Source organism: Sebastes fasciatus, chromosome 9 (genome assembly GCF_043250625.1).
Source record: "Sebastes fasciatus isolate fSebFas1 chromosome 9, fSebFas1.pri, whole genome shotgun sequence".
NCBI classification, from domain to species: domain Eukaryota; kingdom Metazoa; phylum Chordata; class Actinopteri; order Perciformes; family Sebastidae; genus Sebastes; species Sebastes fasciatus.
In genome coordinates, this window is record NC_133803.1 from 6,188,372 (window position 1) to 6,209,941 (window position 21,570).

At 41.7% G+C, this 21,570-nt stretch overlaps 1 protein-coding gene across 3 annotated transcripts in view; it reads right to left on the minus strand.

Moving 5' to 3' along the window:
- gbf1 (golgi brefeldin A resistant guanine nucleotide exchange factor 1) overlaps positions 1 to 21,570 on the minus strand; it is a 109,242-nt gene that overhangs the window by 35,571 nt on the left and 52,101 nt on the right. For all 3 annotated transcript variants that reach the window (XM_074645628.1, XM_074645626.1, XM_074645627.1), the window contains exons 5-14: positions 16,302 to 16,420; positions 14,858 to 14,966; positions 13,467 to 13,527; positions 10,486 to 10,540; positions 4,696 to 4,843; positions 4,271 to 4,494; positions 2,876 to 3,044; positions 2,341 to 2,552; positions 400 to 498; positions 66 to 260 (exon numbers count right to left, since the gene is read on the minus strand). In XM_074645628.1, the coding sequence (XP_074501729.1) occupies positions 66 to 260; positions 400 to 498; positions 2,341 to 2,552; positions 2,876 to 3,044; positions 4,271 to 4,494; positions 4,696 to 4,843; positions 10,486 to 10,540; positions 13,467 to 13,527; positions 14,858 to 14,966; positions 16,302 to 16,420 (1,391 nt within the window). The remainder of the gene's footprint in view (positions 1 to 65; positions 261 to 399; positions 499 to 2,340; positions 2,553 to 2,875; positions 3,045 to 4,270; positions 4,495 to 4,695; positions 4,844 to 10,485; positions 10,541 to 13,466; positions 13,528 to 14,857; positions 14,967 to 16,301; positions 16,421 to 21,570) is intronic.

Consider the following 21,570-nt stretch of genomic DNA (forward strand, 5'->3'; position numbering starts at 1 on the left):
GTCTCATGTACAACAAAGAAGCCATGATGTTTACTATGCTTTAAGTGATCCCATAGGGATGCTACCTTGGACAGCAGCTTGGTGAGGTCCTCAAACAGATTGGAGAAGTAGAAGTCACAGTCGTAGTTGATGTACAGCTCAGTGACGAAGCTGGGAATCCTCCACAGCTGGACCAGCGCCTCCAGAGCCATCTCCTTCATCTCGTAGGGCATCTTAATGTTCTCTGACGTGATGATGTCCATCAGCTTCTTTAGGTACATCTGCAGCCAGTCCAGCACACATGGTGATGATTATTACAGTAGGTCCTCAGGATCAGTTTTACCATATCATTTGGATTGCATTAGTCACTTTAGATGGCAGAGCATATAGATCATTTGATGAATAAAAAAAAACAGTTACCTCAAGTTGAAACTTAAGATGTACTCTCATGCTTTCAAAAAGCAGGAAGCAAGCTCGTATGGACGCAGCGTATAGATTCATACGGTCCACACTCAGCAGCTACAACACAGACACAACGATTCAGAAAAGACACATCAAATATCATTATAGAAAACCAGTCAAGCTTTCTCCCAATACTATTTCTGATTTTGTTCTTGATGCCAGTTACAGGGTCTGTTATTCACTTTTTTTCACTTCCTGCCACTGTGGCTTTTTATGTCTGCCACTCAGAAATTGTATCTGCCACTTTTGAAATCTCTGCGCTAAATGAAGGAATAACATTTTAGATCTGATGTCATTCAATGTTCGATATATTTTACACAAAAACATTATATGCATGGTAAATTACAGTGTTTGAATTACACCGGGGCTTCTGTACTGTACTTTGCTACTGTCATCTATAGTGGTTATTACACACAATTCAAATGATTATGATTATTTAAGTATTTGCTTTGATTTAAAAAAAACAAAAAACCTTGGCAAGCTGCTTAGAGCTAGTGTTAGGAAGTTAAACAGGTCATAAATCCCTCTCTATTATCTATTTTATATTACTGTGAAAACATCTCCTTCAAATAACTTGATTTATTCAAGATTCTTGCCAGAAAACTATATTTTACGAGATTACATTTGAACACATCGTGATGACGTTAGAGTTTACCTTCGCCCAATAGTCATTTTGCTGAGCAGACCGCGAACGCCTCATAATAATAACTCAATGGCACCTCCGTTAAAGTTAGTAGCTCCGTTATTTAAAAGGGACTGTTTGTAACTTCTTACACGTATAAATCACCTGGGTCGGTGTCCCGCATGTGCGCGCTCACGTGTGGCTACGCTGTTCAGACAAGACTCCAACACAAATTACACGGAAGCACCAAAACCTCAAAGTTATATCTAGTGAAGCCCGTCTGTTAAACAGTGTTGGCTGCGGTCGGAGGACGCGGGAGAGACTGTAGCGTTGGCCTTCAGGGCCGGAGTCTCTGCTGTACTCTGCTCCGCTGCTTGCTTGCCTTCACCAGTGACGGGGCTCCGCAACGAGAAGCGTTATCGTCTCTGACCGGGTGCCGGTGTCTTCCTCCGGCACCTGGTCGCGAGGCTGAAGCAGGAAAAGCCAACACTAGAATCAGCATTGATTCATGGAGAGACCTCCGTCTGGTAAGCTAACATTACTGCCAAGCAGGTGAACTATAGAGTGATATCGTGGTTTTAGCTGACGTGTGTCACCTCACTGTTTTGAGCGATTCTCGTTCATGTCTATTTAGACCGAGCAAGCGCGAGCCCGACGCTGACTTTCATTGACGGTCACAGGTGTTGCTGTTAACAAGCAATTCTGAATCTTACAAACAGTCCCTTTAACCAAGCAGGACTGTGCTGCCCACCGGCTGCTAACAGCTAACGTTACTAACTCTCCTCCTGATTGGCTGATTTCAACAAGGATTTGTTGTTCACAGTGTCGCATTATCAGGGAAAAAATTGGGTGCGCCCCCTCAGGTTTAGTAGCACCATGCTTTTGAGCGCTTTTTTTTTTCTCTCTGCCATGGCTCCGGTCCCAAAGAAACTTGAAAGATGATACAGCGTGCGTATGCGTCATTGTGCATGCGTAACTGTGGGAAAGCATCAATACAGAGGAATCGATAGTCACGAAGGCATGAGATGCCAAGGAATCAGACAACTAGGAACCCGTTCTTAAACGGGAACTGGTTCTCTATTCCCATCCCCAGCGTTTTCCCTGAATCAGATAAAATTATTCAAAAAGTTTTCGTAAAAAAATAAAACAGTCGTCTTCATAGCAACTGTCACTACTGTGTAAAAAATATCCAAGCAGTATCAATGTGACAACAAACAACACAGGTACATGGCGTACATACAACAACTAGGAGCATTCGTTTCTACGTTCTACTTCACCTGGAAGAGATGTCTGCAGAGCTCATCTTTGACCAGTCCCAGTAAAGACTGGTAGTTTGTAATGTGTGCCGCCTCAAGTGCTACAGTCAGCAGCTGCAGGCCCATGTGCATCATGGCGTCAGTGTTGTGGCGGTCGTGGGGGTTGGTCAGTGAGATCAGGAAGCGAAAAAGCTCCCGTAGACATGGCAGGCCATAAGGGATGATGGACGCTCCTACAGGGGAGACGAGAGGAGGACGGAGGTTAAGAAAGGACTTCAGAACTGTAAAGACAGGAATTTTTATCTGACAAGTGAAGAAAATGTTCTCAGTGTGTAAAGAAAACAGCATTAATGTGCAATGTGGAGCTCTCAAAGTCGACATGTATGCACTGATTCTTGAGCTGCATGGTTATCTGAAGGAACTGTTTGCTGGTAAACTGTCCATGAAGAGTAACAAAACACTTTTCATGCAGGGAACAATTGGCATGAAGTAATACAAAACAAAACAGAAGTGACGTGAAAAAGTAGAGAGAAATCAGAGGTTTAAGTATCCTTACCGTCTCTTTGTGTGGACTGTGTGAAACGCACCCCTCGGGGGTTGACATAGTCCATGTCGTGGATAGAGGTGCTGTCTGACTGCTCTGTAACAGAGTCTTTGTCCTCCAGAACCTCAGGGATGGACTCCACTGAGGCCGACTGAGCTCGTTCAACCTGGCTGCCCTCATACTAGATGCAAATGGAAACAGAACACAAATCATCATGAAAGTTAAAGCTAGGGGTGGGGGGAAAAAATCGATTCACCTATGTATCGCGATTTTTTTACGATTTTGAAATCATTTTCTTCAATGCCAGAATCAAAATATTTGCTTCATTTGAGTCTATACGGAGGTAAAAGGAAGTTACCGCTTTTATTGTTGTAGTCTGAGTAAATGTGACGTCATATCCGTTCCGTATCCGTCAACCAAAACAAACCGCAGGGAGCCAAAATGAGAAAGCAGAAAACGGCGGAGGGTCTGCGTGGATACGACCTGCACCCTCACATATTAAATTCAGCGTGGTAAACACTACACATCCAGTAAAGGATGGAAACACTTTGGGTTTCACACATTGTCAGGAAAAACAGAGATAACACATCACGGCTAAAGCTGCATGCTAACTCTGTCACGGACAGGAAACGTTATCGTATCGCGGTAACGTGCGGTCGAGCCGGCCGTCACTCTCATCTCCGTGGTCAAATGGGCCGACGCTACAACTGTAGAGCACCCATATACTGACATTTATGTTAAATGCATTCAAACGGCCCCGATGGAGCTGACCATGGATGTATAAAGAGAACGGAGCTGACTGGAGAGCTAGAGACGACCTTGGAGAAGTTAGAGGAAGTATATACGTTCGGTTTTCAAAATAAGGTGTTAACAAAGGGAACTTTATATACTGTACGAAATACATATATGGAAATAAGATTGATTGGATTATATTCACCAGAAGTATAAAACATTAAATGTCCCTTATAAATTAAAAAGAAAATACCATTTATTTGTGAGGGAAATGTCTTTATTCCTATAAAATAAATTTAATAAATAATGCCTGACAATGACTTCAGGACATCTCTGACTACATACAGTAAATGCTGAAAATCAAACATTTTTACCGTATTAATTTAGATATTTTTCAAAATAAAAGTCCCTAGAAAAGCATGATTTAACATTTTCCCATGGTCTAGTGTTAAAAAAGTTAACAAAAATCGCAATACTTAAAAATCCCAACACATATCGAATCGACACCCAAGTATTGTGATAGTAGGTGAATCGTCCCAGCCCTAGTTAAAGCACATACCAGCTCCAAAAAAACGATGGAGGATCTCATTAGAGTAGCTTAAGTTCACACACAGAGTCACCATTAAAAGACAATAACTCTACAAAACGTCCTATTGATATTCCAAACCGCCCTACCTGTGCATCCGGAGAGCCGGGCTCAGTCCCAGGAAGCGTGGCAGTAGTGCTAGGGCTGGTTGAAGATGAGTTACATTGTTCCAGGTCAGAAAGGTCTTCCCTGGAGGTGGCTTTGGAACATGTGTCCAGGCCACTGTCTGTGGTTGTAGGGCTGGAAACGGACGAAGCAGCGCTGTCTGAAGCTGGTAGGCTAGACAAGCCTTGCTCAATGAACGGGACGCCACCTTACGGGAAGAGATGCAGTCATTCGATGGTGTGATGGTGTGTTTTTACTATTCTTCGCTTCATCTATCATGCAAAAATCAGCAGAAATATGTTGAGTAAGGTCCACCACAGATTCCTTATGCATTAGAAGATAACGGGATCGGTTGAGGATGGGTCATTGATGATTGGTGAGTGTATTATCACAGCAGTGTGTCTCTTACCTGAAAGGTTGTTGTTGCTGAGGGTGCTGGACTGGCTTGAGTCCATCTGACCGGAGGGACTTCGGACCATGTGGCGAGGCGGCCTCGGAGAGCGTTTCTGCTTCTTCCATTTGGACGACTCGCTCATCCCACCGGCGCGCATCTTCAACTAGAGGAAACAGAGTGGATCACTGAGTAAAGGCTTCTCCAAAACACACTGTCCTGCTGGACCATCATTACAGATTAAGGCCATGATCCGATAGGATGCTTTATTTCTCTTAATATCCTTCACAAAATATGAGACGTAGCTGGTGTGAGCATTGCCGGGTAACAGACTGCCTGCAGCTTAAAGGGTGCAATCGCACTAAATGCTATGTTGTACAACAATTTTTAGCTATACTTGTTCAGCATGAAGGGGATGAGGAGCTTATTCTGAGAGGGGGAACTGCTCCACCGATACTATCAAAGTGTGTTTCCAGGTGTTGGGGAATACGACTGCATATGTGGAAGAAAGTTGTATGAAGCCTTTAGTGGCTCCAGAGGGAGATGTGTGAAGTGGGTATAAAGACAACAAGGAGGGTTTTGACGAAGGACGAAGAATGCATGGAATACAAAAAGAGGATATCTCCAATTCAGCTGCATCAATTATGATACCTTTTTTAACTGTCCATCCTGAGTTTGAACATGTCATAGGAGTGCAATGCCAAATAGGTGGAGTAGTGTTTGAAATGAAGGTCCGTCTTAAAATAAACAGCTGCATATGCTCCCTCCAAAAGGTCACTATACTTCATTATTCTCATATAAAGAAAGCTAATTTAAATATCTGAAGCAAACATGCACTCGTCATAATCATCTTGTATAATATAACTGGGACAAAAAGGGTAGATGAACATAAAGACAACGAGATAAAGAGATAACCGTGGTTCTCTGGGAAATGACTGGTGTATCTCACTGAGCTATCCCACCTATTTGACCATGGTCTAAAACGTTCACAGCGTCAGCTGTGGATTGACCAGCAGGTCATTTCATCAGAAGATGCCACAGAAAAAAAGGGCACTGTATGTACATGCATACATATACTGTCCACTGAGGAGAGCCACTTCCTCTGCTTTGGTGCGGTGTGCTGTTATTTTTAAAGCTGCAGTAGACAGAAATTGTTGGCATCATTGTTCAAAAATTCCATAATAACCTTTAATTTAATGTAATTTAAGCATTCTGAGAGAAAACTAGACTTCTGCACCTCCTTATGGCTCTGTTTTCAGGCTTTAAAAAAAATAATTGGCCAATCACAGGTCATTACAGAGAGAGCGTTCCTATTGGCTGTGCTCCGGCTGGTGGGCGGGGCTTGGTATTTCTTCAACTTGATCTCAATATGGCTGCCGGGTCACAAACTTTCTCATTTTACAGCTAGACAGTACACTACTAGATGTTTCTGTAAACATTTGAGGAGAGAAATAGGCATTAACGTAAGAGAATATTGATTCATATTTGATCAGCGCTGCCTAGTTTGACCGGTTGATCGGAGTTTGCGAGTGATTGACAGCTGCTCAGAGACGGCAAGGCTCCAGCTCGGCTCTGATTGCTTGTTTTCCTCCGGTCTGTGAAATCTTGCAGATGCCGTTAGGAGCACCGGAGAGCAGCGGAGGACACGGAGGAACATGTTTTTTTCAGATTAGGATCAGGATATAGTGACCGTTTTATAAAAATATATATATTTTTATCATATTTGCTCCAACTCTACCCACTGCAGCTTTAAAAGTGAAGTCTGTAGAGGCACCGTTTCACTGAGTGTTTGTGTTTATTCGTTCAAAACCATTCACGGGTTCACACACTATTCTAAAACATGCTCTATCCTGGAGCAGCAGAGAAGGTATATGAGCAGCATGATATACAGCAGCAGCAGCAGCAGCTAGACGTACGCATGAGGGTGTAAAAACTCAAATTCAATAATGATAGAAATGTAATGTGAGCATTCACAAGCACAGACATGTCATAGTGAACTATGTTTATCACTTGATAAAGGCTGTCCAGAATCATCTACATCAGGTGGTTTGTTCTTCAATAACAGATGATAATCTTCCTCCTTCTAGCCCAGTTTAGAGGAGTGGGAGGGTAACTGGGGGTCTGTGCCATGGAGCGCTGGCTGTACTGTCTTCCAGTTAGTACTCCATCTGCTGACACTGCTTTTAAATCCTGTCTTAAGACACATTTTTTTACAGACAACTAGTCTGACTCTTTACATATAATCTAGCTCTGTTGCACATCCACCTCATTTTGAAGTTTATCTTTTGATTTTTGTGCTGTATTTCTTGAGTCTTTCTTTTTTATATTTGTGTTATTTAATGCTGTCCATGGAAAGCACTTTGTGCTCCTAGCTTGAAAAGTGCTATACAAATAAAGTTATTATTAGTATTATTACAAAAAGGAAAAGGGGAAAGGTAACAGGGAGAGATTCTCCAGCCTAAATACTGAAAGTCATCTTTCCTTACCTGCACTCGTTTGTTTTTCCACAAGATATTGTAAGCCTCAGAAGAGAAGGGGGAGCGGGCAGGTGCCCGTGATTAGTGATGGGGAAACATGTCAGCAGTGACCAACACAAAACACACTGGAACATACATGCATGGTGGGAGGGGCACAGGGTTAGGAAGACACAGACACAGCCAGCCACTATAGGCTCTAACCACTAGAGAATGAGCAGCCAGCTGATGAGCAGGCAGTGGAGTGGACGGTACAGACAGACCATGCAAAAAGCAAAAAACACTGCTGGAAGGACTGCTTCCAGCTCAATATTCAGGTCTCACAAAAATACTACACGTATAACAGCAAGACGACAGCCATTCAAACAACACGGTCAAATGGGGGAAAGTTTTGGTTGTATTTCTACAGCATGTTTTCATTGCCGCTCTTTATCGGAGTTGAGGAGGAAACCAGCTAGCAAGCCCTCATCCGTGATGTAAAACCAAAACGTACTGTACATGCAGTGTGAAAACAGATAAATCGTTAAACTCTGTGTGGCTGTTTTGAGTGTGGAATGGGCTCATTGTTGGCAGTTCTCAGCAGTCGTAAAGCAAACAGGAGGCAGAAATGAGACACTTGTGGATGGCACATCAGAGGAAGACGATGCCAGACTTGAAAAATTAGAGATTTATGCTTTATCAGAATTGTTTTCGACCAATACGTTCAGGTTTTATAAGACAGAAGGCTTCCAGGGTGAGAACTCATTGATTGGTATAACTGAATGTGCACCCACCTCTGATAAAGAGCGCCATACAGCCGCTTGCCTAACTGTCATATCTCATACAGACTCAAAGTGACGGGTTCTCTCTTGTCTCTCGCCAGCCTGAATGAAGTGTGTAGTGTAGTGCTGTGCACATGGTTTACATACGGGTTAGGGTTGTCTTGATTCTCCAAATCCACGATTTGATTTGACTTTTCGATTTTAAGGCCACGTTTCAATTCAATTTTCGATTTTCGAGTCCTGATTCGTAAAGATCATTTACACTTTCAGATTGTTCATTAAAAGGAGAACTGAACTTCCATTTTTATTTAGAAAATGTTTCAAAAATCTGACTACAAAAAGCCGCATCGTTTCAATATCAGTATCAGTACATGCTTTAATGTTTAAAAAAAAATTATTTTCTTCATACTGTCTGCTTGAATATACCTGTATTTACCCTCTGTCTGAAACACTCCGTTTTAGTGCATTTCAATGGAATTGCAACAGAATTGCGTTGCTAGGCAACAGCTTGGGTCCATGTTTACTTCCTGTCAGCTGATGTTATTCACATACACTGCAACCAGGAAATAAACTGGGGCCCATTTAGAATGTTTACCTTTAAAACTGTGAAATGGTCTAAATATTGTAGATTTGTGACATCACAAATGTACAGAAATCCTGACGGCTTGTTTCAAAAGCTCAGTTTCTGAATACGGGCTGTGTATTTCTCTGTGGATTAAGCGTTTCGATACTTTCACAGTATTTATATAGAAGTTAAACCTGCTTTATAATATAAAAGCCATGAAAATGTAACTTTTTACAATATGGGACCTTTAAACCAAGTAAGAGTAGAAGAGCTATGATGAGTAAGGAAACTAACTAACTAAAGTCTGCTAGCCGCTAGGCTAATTCATGCAGTGTAAAATGCAATGCAATAGGCATGCAGGAAGTGCCCTGAGTATCATAGCAACAGGGCTAGCCCACATTTCCCATCATGCCTGCCAAGTCCCGAGTGCTGGACTGAGTAGTTTCAGTTTGCCGTTGCTGTTTTGTTAGTGTTTGTAATGGATTGAGTCTGTTCAGAACATGATGGTTTTAACCATGAATGAAGTGGCCGTTACATTTAATTAATTAATTAATGCTATCGGTTAAACGGTTAAAAGAAATGTGAAAAAAAATAGCTAATAAACTGAGCAAAACTCAGAGGAGCGGCTTGTTACTTTAAGGAGAATAATTGGTTCACCTTAACAGTCCACCTTAAGAGAGTTTGATCTGATGTTGCAGGATACAGGAAGTTGGCTTGGAGGAGTTGCACCATTTATTCACCAACACATAAACTGTACACACTGCGCTGCTACGTTCACAGCTATAACGCCACCAACAACCCCACACTCACCGCCGCAACACACACACACACACACACACACACACACACACACACACACACACACACACACACGGTCTGTCGGACACTCGCTAACGTTACGCCAGGCTGACACACAGCTGACAGCCTCGCAGCTAAACTAAATAATGCGGGGGAGAGAGCATCGTGGCTGCTACGGTAACTCTCCCGGTCGGGTGAACTGTTGTGCTCATACGCTGCAGCTGGAGATAAATGATAGATTTAACCTGTTTGTGCATTGGCTTATCGTTGCAGCTGGGGCGGGCTGTTAGGCACTAAAAATAGCACCGCTGCATGCAACGCACTAATCTTGCTGGTTAACGGTTAATAATCGGTTAATGAGGGGCGGTTATTGGTTAAATTTGTTTTCCAAAATTAGCATCCCTAAATGGCAATATTTAGTATTTGCCGTACTTTCACTGCTCCAACTACAGATCTAATCCTCTATGTTCTTATTGACATTAGGTAGAGGAACTAGGAGGTGTAACGGTGGAATAACACAAACTGCTTTATCTCAAAAGGAATTAATTCAGTAATGATTTTGAATGCTAAATAAAAACTACTTTTAAAACCCACAAAACAAGTTTAATAGCAGCCTAACACCCCCCCCATGCACTCCCACCAAGAAGCCATGTTAACCCTGCCTATGTCCGTGCACTATGCCGGTGGGCGAGTCGGGTATACCCTCTCTAGGCCATTCTGACTCGTGTTTCTACGCTGTTCTGCACAAATAAGATCCTGAGTGTCCAGGATACAGGATGGGGTCTGTGGGGAGGAAAACAGGCAGACACAGAGAGATGGACAACTCAAACCCAAAACTAAAAGTTCCCAAAAAAACAAAACTGAAGTGAAAAGGACAGAAATGAGATAATAAGAGTGATCTGCTTTGTTAGGAACAGGTGACAGGAGCAGCTTTATCCAGATTGTTTAATTATCATTTCACCTAAGATGTTGTAAAAAGAAGAATACCGCATATTAGAATATGCATGAATAATGTGGCTGATCTTGGTATTTCAGACAGTTAAGTGATGCTATTACATCAACAACTGGGTTTCACAGCCACAGGTAAGAATGTTCAGACAGAAACCTTAAAAACAGCACGATGAAAATGAGAAAAATTAAGATGAGAAAAATTGGGTGCACAATAACAGCGAGCAGGTCAAATACGCATTCAACATTTCAGTCCTTTTACCTTCTTCATGTTGGCACCCACAAAACTCTTGGCCTCCTCTTTGAACTGTGGTAGTCTGGAAGAAAAAAAAGACCCACAGAATTTAGTTAAGACATTCTATGCGAAAAAAACCAACTTCTGACATAGATCGCCTGTCCAGGCATCATCCTTATCCACCTTATTCTCGGGGGCATTACTGTAGAAATGATGAGGTAGAGGAGGTAGCAGTAAGCTAGTTAGTCCCGTAGGCTAACCATAGTGGCTAACCGCCAACGACGCTTCTTTTGAAAAGTAATTTGCCTTCAATTTAACAAATCCTGTTTTATTTTTTTGAACAGATATTTAACTAACGTTAAATTTGCATTTTCTAAAAATGTCCTTGCGGAGCTCTGGTACTTGTTGCGCTGTTCGCGGCTGTACTAACAACCAGACAAAGCTAAATTTGTGGCTTCAAAAACAGTGTGCTGAACATGCACCCAAAACAAACAGGGATTGTTCTTGTGACCGACGGTACAGATTCCATCGCCGACCTACAGACGAGGAATCCAGAAGAATGTGGCTGAGAAACCACCCAAAACGTACGTGTATGTGTGCTTATCTTGTTTACGTCCATAATGGTAATTTTGGGGGAGTGTCTTTAGAGAGGGAGGCCTGAAGGGACGGACTGTCAGTGTTCATGACTTGGAGACGTTCTCTCTAGATTTAGGGACTTTTGGAGCTAGTGCTGCGAGCTACTTTCATTGGAGAAGAGTTGGCCACACTGGGCTGAGATTTTAGGTTGGAGCATTTTTAAAATCTAGTGTACTCTTGTTAGTTTCTCAACATTACCAACCCTAACTTTAATCAACCTATTATTTCAATGATAAAACATTTGGTCCAACGTCCTTCAAATGTCCAAAACCCAAAGAGGTTCAATATACTGTCATAACACTAAGAAAACCATAAGATTTTATCATAATTGTTGCAGACGATTAACTGATTAATTGACAAATCATTTCAGGTCAGTATATCTCAACCTTTTTTTTTTTAAATCTGTCTATTAGATTAGCCTTTTGTCTCCAAACTCAATAGAAGTGTAATACTAAATTGCCATACTAAACCCTTTCATTTTCTTAGCCCAAAACAGAAGAAACAATGAATAGAAAAAGGAATGTAGAAGGTTTTCCTAAGCTGAGAGGCTGCTTAAGAGGCAATACCACGGTGGGAAACCTCAACATTTTAAACCTGAGCCATAAATAAACGTTTCCAGCATTTGATGAGCAACGCTGGCTGCTTTTCTCAAGAGTGTGAGTGTGTGAGTGTGTGAGTGTGTGTGTGTGTGTGTGTGTGTGTGTGTGTGTGTGTGTGTGTGTGTGTGTGTGTGTGTGTGTGTGTGAGCCACTAGGTTTGTGGACTCTAAAGCTTTGCTGGAAAATGAGATGTCACTACCAGTCACACACACACACACACACACAGACAAACAAAAAAAAAAGGAGCCGACAGCCCCCCTCCTGACATTAACTCCGCGTTAATAGAGTGTTGTCTTGCGAGCACGGTTATTGGATGATCTGTGGGTCCAACAGATTAACATGCCTAATACTTTCAGCAGGCAATCTAATCTATCTGATGGGGAGGGGGGGGGACCCTCTCACATCTCTATTATCCAGGGTCTGTGGACAAGTGGGGGAACTGGGGGGGTTGAACATGAGCAAAATGAGATGTGGGGTGTGCGTGTATGTGTGTGTGAGCAGCAGTATCAGAAGGATGTCATAAAAAAGTCCACATTAAATCTACGTCTCCTGTTCGTGTGCAGGGATGCCTCTTGTTTACGACCGTGGCTGCCGTGCTTCTCCATTTCCAAGCTCGCACAGTGAAAATCTCGTTAGAAGACATGATAACAAGGTGCCATGCAAGAGTCCTGCCAGTAAATAAAAATAAAATAACAGGCCAAGAATGCTTGGAGGGGAGCATCGGTGAATGGCGACAGGCTTGGGCAAAAACCAACACTGGACTTCACCGGAAGGGAAGATAACCCATCACTTTGTGACAAATCCTGCGTCAAATAGTCTTGGGAGGAGAAATACATGCCTTCGGAGAGTAGGTGAATAACACCATAACTTTATATTGAACTCTGTTTGTTCTGCAGGTGTGCTCCTTCACATTCAGATGAGCAGAAAGCGTTTTCTTTGTAGCTGATTTTCCTGATTGCTTCTGTCTGGGATCGCAATGCTAATTCTGTATTTGTGTGTGTGTGTGTGTGTGTGTGTGTGTGTGTGTGTGTGTGTGTGTGTGTGTGTGTGTGTGTGTGTGTGTGCGTGCGTGCGTGCGTGCGTGCGGAGGAGGGGGGGGGGGGGGGGGGGGGGGTATGCGTCTTAGTATTTATGGGGCTGGGAGCTTTGCTGTTGAAGCAGAGACTAGCTTCATCTATATGCAGATCATGCGGTGTGCAGCTCAATTGGCTCATCCCCTTGTCTGTGACTGAATGTGACTGGCACTCTGATGCATCTGGACGGGGTGGTTCGTGTGTGTGTTGGGGGGGGGTTGATGGGGAGAGAAGAGCTCTTATGCTAAATGCCAAAGGAGGAATCATGTTATGGCATTAGTGAATCAGTGGCCCATTGACCCCGTGCACAGTGCAAAATGAAATTCATGAGCTTCAAGGGGGAATAATGAGACCTGAGAGACAGATATATGCAGAAAAACCGACAATCTATAATCCAGAGGTGATGAAGGGGCGCAGCAGCAGCAGCAGTCCGGTCTGCTCTTCTTCTTCGGTGGAGAGACAACTTCAGATTTGGGCTTTCAAACTACTCTTTACTTTCCTGTTCTTTTGAAGCAGCACCCCACGATTCAATTCTAGTCCTACAACAAGTATTTTTGATTAAATTTGATTGGAGAGTTCACCTAACAAAACAGACGTTATATTTTAACATATCGAGTTGAGTGTGCACATTAAGGCATAGCTGAACACACAACGTCTAACACTGCACCCATCTTCATCCACAACTGTCCAATTTATTTACCTAGAGAACAGTAGCTGCACCATGTCAACCAGTGTATGTTCAGCTGATTTCCTGAGGAGTTCTGCAAACACAAAAGAGAAACACACATTAGAACCAAACAGAAGGAAATAGAGGAGCACATAGAGTAGAGACAGAAAGACAGACACATTTAGACTAACCTCCTAACTGATTAGTCTGAACTAGAGGTTCTCAACCACCAGATGGTTTCAGGGATGTTTGTGGAATTTTTTTTTTTATAATAATAAAAATATATTATAAATAATATATTTTAGACAGTGGGACGATACACATATCTCCCAATTCGATAATATCACTTACTAGTTATTTGGGTGCTGATTCGGTATGTATTGCGATTTGTATGTATTGCGATTCGATATTATGATTTATGGCAATTTTTGTTAACTTTTTTTAACACATTTATTTTATTTATTTGATATAATTTTTTATTTAATTTTTTGATATTATTTTTCATTTATAATATGCTTGTTTTCTGTATGCTGGGTTGGTATGTTTGTGAGTCTGTCTGTAGATGTTTAGACTTTTTTTGTTTGTGATGAAAATTAAAAAAAAAAGAAAGAGGAGAAGCAAGAGAAGTGCCAACTCTGGCAGGGAGTTTATTCAGATATTTCTGAATTAAAAAAAAAAAATTATTGTAATTTGTACTGTCAATCATTCAATATTTGACCATTTTAATGCAAAGAAGACGATACTGTATGCATCCAAACCTTAGAGAAACCAGTGAGTTGATTGATATCCATGTCATCAAACAGATTAAATAAAGTGTTGTATAAGAGATAAATGGCGGCCGAGGATACAGCAGCTGTCGCGGCCACACCTTACAGATGTAAGTTATAACGTTTCACGTCTATTCATTTGCTTTTATTTTGATTCCTTAAATCGACAAAGCAGGCAGATATTTTGGCGGGTAGCGAGTCGCGGTGAACTGTTGTGATCGTCATTTCCGGTAAGCGCACCGCAGAGTATTTGATTTGAGACGACCCTACCCCGTTGAAATTCAAGTAAGTACAGAGTGCACACAGTGCACTACATTGAAGTGTACTTGCGGAAGTACGCGGATTGGAACACACAGTTAGTGTCAGAGAATTTTTTTGTATTGTATCCTATCCTGTTATTCATCTCATATATCTTCATATTAATCTTCGGAGCCCATTTGGAGGTCCTGACCCCCCCCTCCAGGCTGGGAACCACTGTGTTACAGGACGGCCAAAAACTGTAAGTATGCACACAAACCGTAGGAGTTACGTAAATGTTTTGCAGTGTGCGTTGATGTGACTGCAGGAAGTAAAACAATCTAAAAGCAGCTTGTGAGTCTTCCTAGAAATTACTCTAATATCAGAATAAGAGGTTGATGAATGTTTGTTGCGACTCACCACTTAAGCGCATCTCGAAGCAGATCCTGAAGCAGGACTGCATGATCTCACAGACAGACTCGTTGGTCAGATGGGCTCCGACTGGTGTCAGCAGCAGAGTCCGCAGCACCTGAAACACGGTCACGGTTATGACTGTACTGAAAGCCCACAGTCCATTTAATCAAGTTCATCCACAAGTAATTAAGTTGAAGTAACTGAAACTAAACACATACTGGAACTGTCGACTGAAGTCCTACTACTACTACTACTACTACTACTACTTCCTCTGCTACAGCCTGTTCTAAACAGGCACTGCGGTAGTATACTTAAAGTACCAAAAGTACTCATCATGCAGAATGGCCCATTTCAGAATAATATATATCATATTATTGGATTATAATTAATGATAGTTGGTAAAGATGGGGCTCATTTCAGTTACGTTAGCTTAATCTATAATACTACATCATACTTTATTAGTAGATTTATCTATTTTTTATCAATTAACTAAAGACTAACTAACTAATAAACCAAATATGTGTGCACATACAAGGAATTTTCTGGCTGCAGAAGTCTGTTTGTATGCCAATTCCGGACGGGAATGGACATTTTAAAAAGGAGAACATACTGGCTGTAAGATTGTTGCCGGAGAAGAAGCCAGTTTTTCAATTCAGCATGTTTCCTTAATCTCTGATGAAATTTCATTTCATGATTTATTACAGTAAATATATTACTTATTGGTCCTTTCAGTTCAATACTTGAGTAAATGCATTTAGTTACATTCCACCACTGATTTCTTCACAACAGAAACGTGAGTAATATCTGATCAAATTTAATATTAGTTACATTTCCCTTTTATTCTCAGTGCATGGCTGCATCCCCCGATGTCTGATTATTTTATTTTATTTTATTTTTTTATTGTCGCAACAGAGCATTGTTCAAGAAGATGAGAAATACATTGTTGTTTTTTTTAATAAAACGCTGGATATAATATATGTCTTTTTTTCTTTTTATCTGACTGATAATCAATAAATCGGATAAATAATCGTCAGATTAATCGATTATCAAAATTGTCTTTAGTTAGGACACATTTCTGTTGAAAAGCCATGAAAAAGTGCATTTTGCATAATATGTCAGAGCTGCTGAACAAAATGTACATCGACACCAAAATACACATGATAGTCAAGGCTGAAAAATATACAGATAGCGTTTTAGCCATCTCGTCCTGCTCTACTCGTAAAACTCATAAAAAACTACATGTTCATTGAAATTACATTAAATTATCAGGAACTTAAAATTACACTTCACTGTCTCAAAGTCTCAACAAAACACATTATAAGATTGACAAAGGGGTCAGTTATTGGAAGGCTGCTGCACTGTGCTGGATGAACTTGAACAGGGACTGAGACAACATGACCATCCGGTCAGTGCAGGACCGCTGTAGTTACTGCTAGTAAACATGTGGTACCTGTAGAATTTTCATAAGGACGACTTCATCGCTGGCGGGGTCTGTTCCCACGAATCTAGCGTGTGTGACTGCGTCTGCCATGTTCTCGATGGCTTCGGCTGCCGCTTCATGGTTAGCATCTGCAAACAGACAAGAAACACACAGTTGTCTCAAAAGGCCGACTCTGAAAATTCAAACTTACAGTATATAATGAGAGCATTTTAATAGGAAAGAACCCATCCCATGTAGCCATTCTCCAAACCGCTGTATCGGTTTTTAATTAACCTCTTAAAAATCCGCCGGTTGACCCAACCGCTATTCTGTCTTTCGGAGGTGGTAGCGGGCTCGGTTTTAAAGCTAGAGTGAAAATACTGGCATCATATGAAACTAAAAAAACAAAAGAATCCATTGGTACCATATATCATATGCATGACATGACATGCATGCTGGGAAGAACGCTAAATAACGCTACGAAGTTACGCTAAATTTTGGCGAGGAAAAACTGGCATTGCCATTTTTCCCCAAAGGGGTCCCTTGACCTCTAACCTCAAGATATGTGACTGAAAATGGGTTCTATGGGTACCTACGAGTCTCCCCTTTACAGACATGTCCACTTTATGATAATCACATGCAGTGATTCAAATGGTGTGTTTGAGTATTTCTGCATACTGGGGTCCCTAAACGGTCTTGGAATTACATAAATGGGTATCACTGTAAAGCTGAGACTCTTCTGCATCCAATGAGTCCAATTGTATTAATGTGTGATGATGTTAGCCCCATTAACTCAGATTTTATACGTATGTTCTTTATACTATGACAGTGTTCCTAAAATTAGATTTGAAAAAAATTGCAGTACAGTATATCGCCTTGCTTACAGTATCGCATTTTGTTGAATCGTTACCCCAGTATCATGATAGGTATCGTATCGACAGATTCTTGCCAATACACATCCCTAATGTGAAAAGTATCAATTGTGTGAGTGTCACGGTCAATGTGTGAGAGGGGCATGCAGAGCTGAGAATTACATGCATAGCTCAAATTTCAGTTGCACTACCATGCATGTGTACGTGGTGTTTGGAGCCCTGCTAGCCCAACCTGTGGTGCATATGGTGGAAGTGTTTATACTAAATTTCTAAATGGAAATGTGTAGACTGGGCAATTAAAATCATTCTGTGACAGATATGACAAAAACAATCTTAATGTGTCACCATTCCAGCAGTGGTGTAAATGTAGGCTGAGATTGTTGGTAAACTCAGCAACCAAGAACACAGCTCCAATATCTCCAATAGCTCCAACAGCTCAACGCATAAACAAAACTAGCCAAATCTGGTACAGCCTGTCCACATTGTCCTTCAAACCCTGGGATCTAATGACCAGATGTGGCCTTTTGTTGGGGGGCAGGCTGGGACAAATTGACTGTCAGAGCAACAGGAGCCAGTGTTTTTGAAACCCGAGCGGCTGGCCAGCTCTCTGCCTGGAGCCAGCCTGTTTTCCTTTCCCATCGCCCTCAGGAGCGGCAATTCATTAACTAATAAGCACAGGGGCAAAGAGAGGGGAGCGGAAGGATGGAGGGAGGGACGGAGAAAGGGAGGTGCAGATGAGGATTTTCCAAGTAAAACAACAATGCAGCCCGTCAACGTGGAGACACCGATACGTGGAGAAGATGGGCACCTTTCTGTGTGATTACTAGTAGACATTAGATAAATGATGCTGCGTCTTAGGAAACGACCACTTAGCAAATGTTTGGGACATTTTGGTAATTTGGCAGCTGTTGTGGAGACCTGGAGTGTGGACAATGTATCACTCAGAAGTCGGTTAATGGCTGAGAACCGGTGTAAGCGTTGAGGTTGAGGCCATTGAGACAGAGCAATGCCAACATCCCTCCAGAGGCGAGGGCGACAACAAGCATGGAAGCTGTGCTTGAAATCATCCAATGTCCAGACACAGAAACTGGAGCCACAGGGGGATCCAGCAGAATGTCAGAAGTGATATAAAACACTAATCCTTCTCTTGGCACGCAGTCAATACAAGCGGCGTCCAAAGGAAGGGTAGGGGGGGGCATTGTTAAAATAACACTGAGGAAAGGAGAGGCTCTATATGAGTGTGTGTGTGTGTGCCTGAGGGTATGTGGGCAAAGTCAATAGGGGTTTGAACCAGCTGCCACATAAAGCAGTTTAAGTAATATCAAACTCTGGTCACAAAACTCAAAGACGTGGCGTGAGTGAGAGCGAGCAGAAGGGCAGAGTGGCTGTTTTTTTTAAGAGAGCAACACACGAAAAAGCTCTCGAGCTGCACTCTGCATAAGGGCCAATACATCTTTAGAAACCAAACAAAAGGCACTGCTGCTTTTTTCCATCATCAGAGAAGAAAATGAGTTTGTTCACCTGTTCATCTTCTGAATGGCAAAAGATCACGTTTCTGCTCTGCTCTGCTCTGCTCTGCTCTGCTCTGCTCTGCTCTGCTCTGCTCTGCTCTCATCTTTACCGTCAGTGTGCACGATAGTAAATGCAGGGAATGCATATATTCATGCATATATTCTATGTTGTCTTGATGGTTAAGTGTTGGTGTTTTTGCATTTACGTTTCCAAAGATCACAAACAAGATCTCTGGGATTTGTTTGGGTCCCCGAGACAAATCCAGGAAAAAGGCAACATTGAAGTTGTTAGTGGGGTGGGGGTTATCACCTTGTGCCTATCTGGTGAGTTTTGTTTCCAGGAAGAGCGCCAGTCATTGATGCTAATTTTCATAGTGACTAAACGGCAATACTACAACTTTCGTGTCCGTCACGTGATGCCATTGGACCCAAAAAGACTTTTCCCCATAGACTTACATCTGGAAAGAGACAGCTGTAACTCAGCGGATCATTTTTTTTTTTAGGTGAATCAACTTCCCAGTACGAACACTTGAATAGTCCTTATTTAAATCATTAGGTCCTAAAAGTTGTAAAATGCACTAATAGCTGAATCCAGAGTTATTTTCCTTTCCTCCGTGCATGTGAATGAGACCCAGGCTGAGGCTGGAGCGAGGGCTAGGAGGCGGAGTTAGCAAGCTGTGATGACAGCGTTACGGCTGTGACCCCGTGTGACGGAGCGGACGCTACTGCGCCTGCTCCGTGGGGCCCAGTGGATGACGAAGATTGCTGGAAGATCCGGGTACTTTTCCACTCTGAAGTCGAGCCATTTTGGCTTCATGCGCCACTGAGCGACTTTCATAGGAATGAACGGGGCCCCGCCTCCAGTTCTCTTCATACATCCATGCTGAAAATTGATGAAAAATGTTGGAACCAACTGTTGTCAATCTAAAATGAAGACAGATTCAGCCACTGCGTGCCTCATCTCTCACCTCAAATGTTTTGTTTGCCCGGTTCGAAATCTGTAGGAGCGTGTACCTTCACTAGCCGTTCGCGGGTACGATAAACACTTCCATGGTAACAGCGAGCTCCATCAATCAAGGACGTCGCTGTTACACTTTTAGGATTGTGGTAGTGTAGTACTTCTCAAGGTTGACGATAACGTTACTCGCTCCGGAGCCCCGTCTATTCACTCGGCAGCATGAAACAAGACATGGGAAACCTCTGTTGGTCTGGAGGAGCCGCAGCAGAGACTCCGGCCCTGGAGACCAAAGCTACGGTCTCCCCTGTGTCTTCTGACCGCGGTCGGGAGGCTGAAGCAGGAAGCGTTAAAACTGTTTTGCAAGTCGGGCTTCACTAGATAGAACTTTGCGGTTTTGGTGCTTCCGTGTAGTTTGTGTTGGAACAGCGTAGCCACACGCGAGCGCACATGAGACACCGACCGCGCAATTTTTTATACGTGTAAGAAGTTACGAACAGTACCTTTGATGTAAACTGTAAACAAGAATATTATAGTACAAAGTAGGGCTGCACAATTAATTGAATTTGAATCATGATCACTATATTTTGGCTTCTCACAATCAAATGAACATGATCGACTGCAACGTTGACGCTGAAAATGCTCCGCTCATAGAAAACTCTGATGCACGAATCAAGAGCTTCCTAAACTAACAGCTAGAGATGAACCGTCAATCAGCAGCCAATCGAAGCCTGCCAGTTTTCAGCAGTCTCATATCTGATTTTTCTGCCAGTCACACACATGTGCAGCTGCTACATGATCAGTCAGTAACGTCTCATACGCACACAAACACACACTACATGTTGTCGGTGTGGAAGTCCTTCAGTGTCAGTGAAGAAATAAAGCTGCAATTTGTCACCACTGTAAGTCCAAAATATGCCGTGGAGGAACAACTAACTTAATCAGACACTTATTATATTGTAATTAATTCCCATGGTGCTGCTCGGAGTAATCACGGTGACCGCCTCGAATGCCGACAGCACGGAGCTGAAGAGCTGGTGGTGCGTTCAAGCTCTACTCAGTAAGAAATGAGTATTTGGTAATGGTAAACTCTAATGCTATCATGATGCCTTCAAATATAATCTTGTAAACTGCAATTTTTGGTGAGAAACTTGAATAAATCCAGTTGTTTGAAGGAGATGTTTTCACTGCAATATAAAATATGCAGTGACCTGTTTAACTTCCTTACACTGGCTCGAAGCAGCTTATAATATGTAACTGTTTTTTCTCTTTGTATTAATATTATTAATTTATTTTATTGTATTAAAAAACTGACTGTACTTATTGTGTTTGTTTCTAAGCTTAATTACTTAAAAATTGGTTTATAAACTATTATAATTACTTACTGTAAATTGCATATATGAAAACAACCTCGAAAAAATTAAGTATATAAAAAAATAATAATATGTAACTAATGCCAAGATTCTTTTTAATCAAAGCAAATATTTAAATAGAAATACAATCATTTATTTCATAATCATTTGAATAATCACTATAGATGACAATAACAAAGTAAAAGGTTGACATTTAGAATTTTTGACAGTTGGAATGTAGCACAACATGGAAGTGAAAGCAGCACTGTTTTAAAAAAAAAAGAAAAATGAATAATGAATTATTGTGATAATAATCGTGATCTCATTATTGGGATAATAATGTGATAACCATTTTGGCCATAATTATGCAGCCCTAGTACAAAGAGTGCTGGAATAAATAAATGAATGGAGTCTATGCATGCGTACATGTACAGTATATAACAACCCACTTCATGTATATAAAGTAACGTAATACATTACCCATTTTTACATTCGCAACTAATAACCAAATATAAAGAAAACTAAAGTTAAAATCTCTTAGATCTAAGAACACAGAATAAACATTTCTATTGGTTTTGAGCAGGTTGTTATTACTCATCTCCCAAAACG